This window comes from Hydra viridissima, unplaced genomic scaffold (assembly GCF_058129835.1).
Source record: "Hydra viridissima isolate aposymbiotic clone 2 unplaced genomic scaffold, HvirCarnegie_v1 scaffold_10, whole genome shotgun sequence".
NCBI classification, from domain to species: Eukaryota; Metazoa; Cnidaria; class Hydrozoa; order Anthoathecata; family Hydridae; genus Hydra; species Hydra viridissima.
Window position 1 is genome coordinate 15,245,475 of NW_028324309.1, and position 9,701 is coordinate 15,255,175.

At 29.3% G+C, this 9,701-nt stretch overlaps 1 protein-coding gene across 4 annotated transcripts; it reads left to right on the top strand.

Moving 5' to 3' along the window:
- The first annotated feature begins 953 nt into the window (after positions 1-953).
- On the top strand, positions 954-8,484 carry LOC145181485 (uncharacterized). 4 transcript variants are annotated; one of them, XM_080056583.2, is made up of 13 exons: positions 1,451-1,612; positions 2,964-3,017; positions 3,108-3,671; positions 3,794-3,841; positions 3,935-4,066; positions 4,178-4,222; positions 4,385-4,543; positions 4,631-4,882; positions 5,257-5,376; positions 6,549-6,692; positions 7,037-7,525; positions 7,685-7,786; positions 8,066-8,484. In XM_080056583.2, coding segments are annotated over exons 1-13 (2,271 nt in total). In that variant the 5' UTR covers positions 1,451-1,611; the 3' UTR covers positions 8,227-8,484. The 4 variants fall into 4 exon arrangements, with proteins under 4 accessions (XP_089956242.1, XP_079912709.2, XP_089956243.1 ...); XM_080056584.2 differs by lacking the exon at positions 3,108-3,671 and having other exon boundaries at positions 1,456-1,612; XM_090100116.1 differs by lacking the exons at positions 6,549-6,692; positions 7,037-7,525; positions 7,685-7,786; positions 8,066-8,484 and adding exons at positions 954-1,043; positions 5,750-5,937 and having other exon boundaries at positions 1,380-1,612.
- Positions 8,485-9,701: the final 1,217 nt, after the last annotated feature.

A 9,701-nucleotide genomic window follows, 5' to 3' on the forward strand; every position in this document is an offset into this window, starting at 1 on the left:
TTTTTTCACTCTTCTCCTTTAAATATATTTCCTACATAAGTTGTGTTCATTTTGGTTACCCGGGTAAACTTATTTTCATTTTGGTTACCCGGGGTCTTTTTTTTTTTTTTATATGTTCCCTTGGGAAATGCTTGTCTTAAAGGGATGAACGGTTGTTGTAAATTTAGACCATTCTTATTTCGTCTGTATTACTCTTTTTTAATAAAAATTTGGTTTGTACGCAAATCCTACTTATCTAATCACAAGTTTATAATTTTCGAGTAAAACTTCAGTTAATGTGATGCTTTTAATTCAAATTAATTGCCACATCTTCATCAAAATTCCAGAATCGATGACACATATCTAGTAGGAAACATTTCATGACATCAACATACAAAACACTTTAAATTGTTGCGCAATTCATGGATTGCAGTATTTTAAAGAAGCAAAAAAAGTTTGTTTTTAAATAAATTTTTTTTCAGTCAGTAAATTTGGATCATTGAATATTTTCAAGACCTTTTTTTTTTTCGTTGTTGCACAACCGACACCATTTTTTTGAGGTATTTTTGATTAAGCTCAACATACCCTGAGCTCTTACTTCAAGAATCGGACGCAATTTTTTAGTTGCAGAACTCCTCATAAAAAACATTTGTTTCCATGGTGACTGTTTACCACCATGGACAGTAATGAAGGAAAAGCAGTTGATTTTTGTTTTCCAATTTTTCTAAAAAAACACCTGATTTTTTTCTGTTTTTTTCTGACTATTAATTCATTATTTGTCTTCTTTGCCTTCCTCACAGAACTTCACAGACTCTCCCTTCAACATAGGATGTTCCAAATTTTAGAAAGATGTATAAATTCTAGTCTTGTAATTATCACAGATGTATAAATTATTAAAGATGTATAAATTCTAGTCTTGTAATTATCTTGTTACAGAGGGCGTTGCAATCGAAAGTCATTAATTTTTTATTAATAGTATGCGAGCCTTACCCTTCTATGGTCTTCACGCCACAAGCTTAACTGTCCCTCTTCAGAATCGGTTATGAATGTTATGTGCACATGAGGTAAGTTAAAGGCAATTTTCAATATATATTTTAAACAGAGAAGTATGAATCCTATATTCAATATTTAATCTGATTTTAGAGGTAAACTTTGAGATTTGGTTGTTAAAGTCACAAATTAGACAAATTCAAATTTGCTACTTCTAAAAAAAAGTTGAAAAATTCAAAAAGGACTAACATATATATTTATATATATATATATATATATATATATATATATATATATATATATATATATATATATATATATATATATATATATATATATTTTAATCCACGTTTGTTCAAGGTTTGTTGATATTGTATACTTATGTCTTTTCTGATGCACTTTACAAATAGCACTGGTGTTCAGTAAATAAAGTTACGCACGGTTAGTTTTACCTATGATACAATGCCGAATGTAAGCAATTGTTATGAAAGCTAATAATTCCACAGCACACATATCAGCTCAGTGTACACCATGTGGACAACAAAGGTCTAAATTGTGCTGGACTAATAATGGATTGCATTGATTTTCGATTTAGAATTCTTGTTTTACATTTGCTATTTAAAAGTTGAAGAAATTACTAAAAGTAGGTTTATTGCAAAGACGTTTTTTTTAATAATGATTTTATTTCTGTTGTAATAACGGAGATAACAAATAATGGAGAGATTTTGTTCTTTCGCATTTTAATTTTTTTTTTTGTTTTTTTGTTTAGTTTTTAATTTACATCCGTTATTTTTAACATTTAATCGAAATTTATTTATTTACTTTTTTTATAAATTTAAAAAATTTTAAACGAAATATTTAATTATAATGGTTCAATTTTATTAGCCAATCAAATGGCAATGAATGGTAAAAAAAAAAAAAATCAACACAAAATCTAAACATCTCGCCTATCAGTCGAAAATGGTGGAAAAGAATTAACTTTAAATATGTGTAGCTATTAAAAAACAGTTGTTTTATAAACCTAACCCATGATCTTTTCAGGAACGAATAAGAAATCTTAGAGCAAATATAAGACTTGATCAATTTATCAGGATCTTTGGCATCTGATGAATAGCGTATAAGTTATTTTTTTTAAGTCTGAAAATATACAAAAATGGCATCAAGGCATCTCAACAAAGTGAGCCACGCCAAATGAATCGTCGTCATATTGTGAATTGGTTTTAAACTATTTATCTTAACCCTCCAAGTATCCACATGTAAACTTTCCAACTCTTCTATCATTTAACACCCCATTATAAATTATTGAAAAGTTTTGCAGCTTTTTCATATTTTAGAGAAAAATCCCCTCGATAAATTTGTTAGAGAGCAGTTTGAAAAGCATCTTTAAGATCGCAACTTTTTTGTTAATGGAAAATTAACCGTACTGTAAAAAAAGACGATTGCACTAAGTGGTTTTTTTAATCCATAGAATAGTTTGTCTTAAAACATAGAAGTGGTTTTTCTTTTAAAATGGTTATAGAGCCAAATTGATGTTTAAGAAAATATTCATAAAAGCTGATATATCGTGATATATCGTGATATTTCATGATATATCGTGATACATCGTGATACATCGTGATAAAACGATTTTTGCGGATTTTCTATGGTGGTTGCTTTTTACATTTCCTTTCTTTCTTTTCGCAATAGAGAAAAAATATAAAATTGGGTACTTGTATAAGTTGTTTAAAGAAGTGGGATCTTCTTCGTCAGAAGATGATCCCACTTCCCTAAATAAATTTTAATGAAATAATTAAAGAATTACGTTAAGTCTGTTAGTTTCCCTTGAAAAAAAACGTTGAACTTTTAACATGTCGTTGAAAAAGTATTTGTGAGCACTTAATTTAGTTAAGATCTAGAGATCTTAAGATCAAGATGCGGGATGCGGGTGATAAGATGTTATTTTATGATGAAATTACTTTTTAATATTTTCTTTTTTGTTTTTTTTTTTTTTTTAGTGCGTAGACTATATTTATATACTGGAGTTTTGCTTCTTATAGCAATCCTTTCTTGTAAGTCTGAAGAGTTTTTTTCGATTTTTTGATTGCTTACACATTTACATTTTTTATGTATGTATATGAATGTAAATTTCATGTTGATAGCTCGCGCAAACTGTGCTAACATTGCAAAGTTTCTTGAACGAGACCCTTTGCTGACTGTAACAAGGCGCTTAAACTTCGATAAGCCTTATAAAAGAACAATTGAACAACCCAATCAACTAACTGATAAACAAGTAAACACTGTAGAACCAATACCTTTAACACCGGAAACATTTGTAGACACACCTGATACCCCCGAAACACCTGATAATAAAGATAGGATACCAAAATCTTTTGGAAAAGATGTGGAAAATCACTTTGCAGTAACTTCGGGAGACGGGAGCGCTACCGACACCAATTCACAACTTCTCGAAACGGAAGGAGTACCTATAAGCTTGTCTTCTTTAAAAAATGCAACAATCCAGACTAAAAAAGCAACAATCCAGACTAAAAAAGATACATTAGACAATACCGATAGCGCGCCACAAACAGCAAAAAAGACTTCTATATCTCCACTTAACGATAAGTTAAATGAAAATAGCGGCGCGATCAATCAAATAAATTTAAATCACGCAATGTTAGACAACTTCCTTACTTTGTTTCGACGATCTACAATTCTAAAAAATGGTAAGTGACTTTTATATCACCTAGAAATGATTTAGAAACCCCAAACGGTGCTCTTTTTTTTTTTTGTTTTTTTTTTTTTTTTTGTTTTTTTTTTTGTTTAACCGTATTTAAAACTTTTTTAGGCCATTCGCACAAAAATTCTACCAGCAAGTTTTCAAAAAGTAAAACTGGTAAGTTTCATAGTTGATATTTAAAAACATAAATAAAAAAATTTAGAAGTTTCTTGGGATGACACTAACAAAGGCTGACCTAACTTTTTTTAGGCACAAAAACACTCAAAGGTTCTTTGAACAAATCAATAACTGTTCATAAAAAAAATACTGCACTAGGAAAAAAACTCGCAACAAAATCGAATGATCCCAGTGGAGTTGGCGAAAAAGCAACTAAAAAGCAAAGTAAGAAGTTGTCAATCTTTTTAAATAACACGATCATGCCATGATTTACTTGTATATCTGATAACTACGCTATTGAATATTTCTTAACTAACTTTCCCAAATATATTAAAGTTTTAGATACGCCCCAAAGAGAAGAACTAGGTGGAGACTCTTTAGGTGATAAGTAATGATAAAAATCTTCTCTTTAATTTCTGCTTTTAAAGTTTGGCTCTTTGATGTATAGACTCAATTACTAATATTAATAATATTAGTAATAACATTAATAATATTAAAGATTGGTGTTTTCATCTTGGTTTTGATTAAATGTTACTTTTTCAGGAGAAGCTGAGCAGGAGGGTGGACTAACTGGTCTTAGCAGTGATGTAGATGGAGTTCCAACTGGCATGGGAGCAGGAGCCGAACCACTTGGAGCCTATGAAAACCAACGGGGTCCAGATAATATGAATGTAAGACAACAGGAATTAATGGAGGATCAAGGTAATAAGAACATAAGACCTATTCAAACTTGTCAAACACATCGAATGTGTTGTGTTTTTATTAAAAAGTCATCCTCACTTTGTTTAGAGGGCTTTTCCAATGCTCCTTTAAGCATAGCTAATCATAAAGGGGAGATTCAAGATGCCTCTATGGGAGATCAGTCTCAGGTAGAAATTGACCCGAACGCAATGAAAATGGACTCGTACGGTAACCAACGAAACGAATATAAACTGGGGCTTGATCCCAATCAGCTTAACGAGTCCCCGAGTGACTTGACTCAGTCAATAAACATAGCTGGTATAGATAAAAACATAAATATACAAGGAGATCAAGAAGTCGGTGAGCAGACAAAAAAAAGTTTTTATTAAAATTTCTTTCAGTGAATTTTTGTTTTATTATTACCTTAGTAGTACTTAGTTTTTTTAGAATTAAAAAACTTAAAAAAAAAAAACAAAAAAAAAACAATCAATATTTGTAAATAATAATTTTCTAAAGCTTCTCCTTGAAATCTTTAAATCCTTTTATCTTTAAAATCCTTCAAAATTTTTTAATGAAAATATTTTATTGGTAAATATTTCTTCAAACCATCTAACTAAGATCCAACTGAATCTTGCTTTTTAAACCTTGCTTTTTATTGGACCAGTTTACAATTAAATCAAAAAACATTAGTTTAGACACCAAACCTCTTTAAAACTAAGCTTTTTTCATTATAGGTGAAATTGTTCAACAACATCGTCAGAAGCAGCTGGTCAGTCCTTTCGAAAATCAAGTCATTGTTAAAAACTACCACCAGAATTTACATCACTCGTCCAGAGACGGACTAAAAGCAAAAGGTTAAATTTTTATTCATTTCTTTAGTAAATTTTAAAATAAATTTTTTACTAAACTTTAAAACTTTTAACGCACAAATTAATCTTTGAACGACATCTCACAAACATGGCAACCTGCGTTAATTATATTTATTAAAATGGTGAACGGATGCAGAATAAGACATTTCAGGACAGCATCATGCGGAATTACACAATGAACAGAGGACCAAATGCTTACGGTATATATTTACTAATACCTGTAAAGCATGACTAATTTTATGACGTTTTCATTTTATCAAACATAATGCGAACAACTATCGTCAATCACTCTCCATTTCGTTAGCCGTCGTTTTCATGCTTTTGTGTTTTTTGAAAAATGTGGTTTACTTTTATTTAGCTTTCCAGAGAAGCTTTGAGAACAAGAAACCGATAAAACCTGTTTCAAAAAGAAGGCTGGTTAAACTTCCTCAAAATCCGAAAGTAGAACGAAAGTTCAAAAAGCTGCAATCTTAAAGGAAATCAACTAAATTTTTTTTTAAAGACAATGTACACAAAAAGAAAGTGAAATAAAGTTTAGCTGTCACATTTCCTTTTTCTATTTTCTTAGGTCATAAACAAAATTTGTACTCCATATTTTTTTAAGTCATAAACATGTCTTTATATTATAAAGAACTTTTTTTTTTTAATGATAGCAGAAAGATAAAATTCACATAAAATTGATTTATACTTTAAAACTCTTTTGAAAATAATAAGCTTGTTAAGGTAAGCGAAAAAGATAATTACTTTTATTTTTCAGAAATGTATTAGCAATATTAATATTTTATTTCTAAAGCTAAAATTATATACAGAAAGACCTAACTTTTAAAAGACGCTCAAAGTAAAAAAAAAAAAATTCTAAAATGGATGCAAAAACCTGAAAAAAAAATTTAAAACTGCAAAAAAATGACTTCCGTTTGAAAAACAGAGACAAAATGGAAAAGAAACTAATTTTGATATTTTCATTTTTTGATGTTTGAAATTTTTTGAAAAATGAATTCGAATATTTTAATTGTTTAGAACTTTTCTGTGTCTAGAATTCCGGTTCCGGTTTTTTTTTGTTACGATGCTTTTTAATTCCACTCTTTAGTTTAACATTTGTCGTTCTTTTTAATAATTACATTTTAAAGTATGTTAATGAGAAATTTGTAACTTTCAAGGCCCCATCAGTTACGGAGCAGATAATCAAGCTGAAAATAATGGAAAATTACCTTCCACAAATTCAGATTCAGAAAATACACAGATTAGTAGTGAAGATAGCTTTTGGGACAAGAATGGAAATATCGAGTTTGAAGGAATACAAGGTAGCATTTGTTAAGGATACCACAATTAATAGTGATGCATGATTTATCGTCAAATGAGGCTCTCACGATTCCTTTTTGTAAATAAAAAAAATGTTTATTTGAATTTAACTCATTTGTAATGAATTAAATTAAATATTTTTATATTTAGAATTATGTTAAATAAGTTGTGTTAAATATTTATAACACTTTAACTAACAATCAACTTTAAACCTTAAAATTCTCTACGTTCAATTTTCACTTTTTCCATTCACAAACTTCCAAGTCGTTTCAAGCATGTTTAAACAAGCTCAAACAAGCTCAAACAACCGGTATGTGCACCGTCGATAAATAAACTTAACTTTTAGGTGAAGCAGAAAAAGATGTTCCGGAAAAAGTCAAGTACATTCTTCAACTTCTTGATAAAGAAGCGCAGAGCTACGAAATGGCTAATAAAGGTTTTTACAGGCCAGCTTTATTTAAAAACCAAGAAATGCGTTTTTTGGCAAATATTTATGACCCAAAGACTGTTGGCACAGGGCTCAATTCTGATGTAATTCAAGAATTTCCTAGAAAGAATTTTCAGCCATCGCATTTTTTCGAAGGGCCTAGCATTGAAAATAGAAATTTTTTAGAGGTACAGCATCAAACGCAACGTCAAGCGCATCGAGAAAATTATTTAAGACGTCAATTGCAGCGACAGCGTGAGTATGAAAGAAAAAGTGCTTTAAAACGTGAAAAAGAGCAGCTGATCGAACAACAACAAAAAGAACACGCTTCGTTGCTGGCGTATAAATTAGCCTTACAAGAACAGAAAAATTTTCTTAGACCTGATGAATCAAAAAGTATTGAGCCTGGTAAAGTTTATTATGTTATTTTATTACTTTTTGATTTAAAAAAATTTATTATCTTATTTAATTACTTTTTGAATTAAAAAAACTTGTCGTTTACTACTTACCATTTTTAACTGATTATGAACGTGGAGATTTGTTAATTCGGTATTTTTGTTTTTAAAGAAATGAGTTTCATGTCAGACAGAGGGGCTCGACAGAGTGCGGAAACGATCGACAACAGTAACTCGAAGCAGATGCCGTTAAAATCGTCTGGCAGATTAAATAGTAAGATAAAAATAGAGTGATTGTTAATGAAACCGAGATATGAATCCCCTTGCATAATATGAAAGCCCTTTTAAGATATGAGTTCTTTAATCTATTGGAAAATCATTCCTTCGGTAGAAAGGAACCATTTAGGATACGGCTTAAGATGATCCTTGCACCGTTATTTTGTTTCATTCCGTAAAATACTAAAAAAACAAGATAAGAAATGATCTTCTAATACTTAATTTGGAGATATTTTAAGAAAATAAATTTTAAAAGCTTCACGAATTCATTTTTTAGACACGCCAGATGACCTCGATTTAACTCCAATCAGTAGTGACGTTTTGAATATGGAGCAGGTTGCCATGAAGAAAAAGAAAAAGAAAAAGCGTACCAATGTCATTAAACTGACCGGAAGTCGGTTGAAGAAAAAAGCCTCAGTTAAAAGAGATTCGAAATAATTTAAAAGAATCCAGTGAGTTATAAAACCAGATATAACAACGCTGAGAGGAAATTTTTTATGCAATAACAAACTCTCGTCTTTTACTAGTGGTGTACAACGTTTCCTATCACGCACATTTGTTCAATATAAATATCTGTATTATAGGTATTATAAATATCAGTTTTTCAAATTTAGTTATGTGTTATATAGTTATGTGTATACTTATGATGCGCATTCAGTTTTTTTTTATTCATAAAAAAAATTGAAAATCATAAAATGGCTCTAACTTTATTTTTACTTTTGAAGCTTGTTAATCAATCTAATAAATATTATAATATATATATATAATAATAATATATAATAAATATTATATAATATTATAACAATAATACTGTTAAATTAAGTTAAAATATTACAGTATTTCAAAAGCTTTAAGTAACAAATATAAAGTAATTAACGAATAAAAACGAGTTGCTTCAGATTAATCAGAATACAACATAAGATTTAACGCTGGGTTTTATCCAAATTTATTTGCAGAACCATCTTAAGGTAAAGGTGGGGTCTTAATCCGTTGATATTTATAGACTTCGATTGATATTTCGCGAGGTTACATTTATTTTGTTTAAAGGTAGTCATTACTTACTAAAATTAATAACTCATTATCTCTCATTTTAAACGTTGAGAGAAAATGAGTTATTAATTGTAGTAAGTAATGACCACTTTTAAAATACACTTTTTTCTTTAATTTTTTCTCTAAATACCTTGTTTAAACAAATTATTTAAAGCATAAGTTATTATATTTTTAAAAATTAAAGCTTAAGTTTTAAGTAATTTTTGATTTTAGAAAAAAATTAAAAACTTTCTCCCAACGTTTATAATTTGAAAAGGAAGGGTTGAGAAAATCTATGAGAGGTGTTTGAAATATTTTTAAAGGAGATATTTTCGAAAATTTTTTGAGATTGAAAAAAAGAGTATTTTAAAAGAATTTTTAGAGAGAAAAGACATTTTGAAAGAGAGATGTTTTTTACAAAGAGGAAGACTTCTTCCAGAGGAAGAATGAAAAAGAGGTTAAAGGATAGTTTCAAAAAGAAAGAGAAGATTCATAAGTTGAAAATAGTGCTAATATAAGTAGACAGTTTTTCCATGAGTTCCAAAGTAAGAAAGGGTATTTTCTTAATAGCATTTGATTTTATGTTACTATCTGTATTTATAAAATATTAAAAGAATATGTTTGAGTTAACATTTTGAAGATTTTCGTTGTTTGAAGTTTTACGTAGATCTAAAGAGTTTGGAGTCAGCGAGTCAACCATTGCACGAACCATTCGACAAGAGACCCATACACCAATCCATACACGTTAAGGGCAACCCAACAACCCAACAACCCAACCATAAACTCCTAACATAACCATACGTATATCTGTTTTAAATTTTAAAAAAGCTGACTGCTTCCAACAAAAAAATATTACTTGAAACGCCTTCAAGAGTTTTAAATGA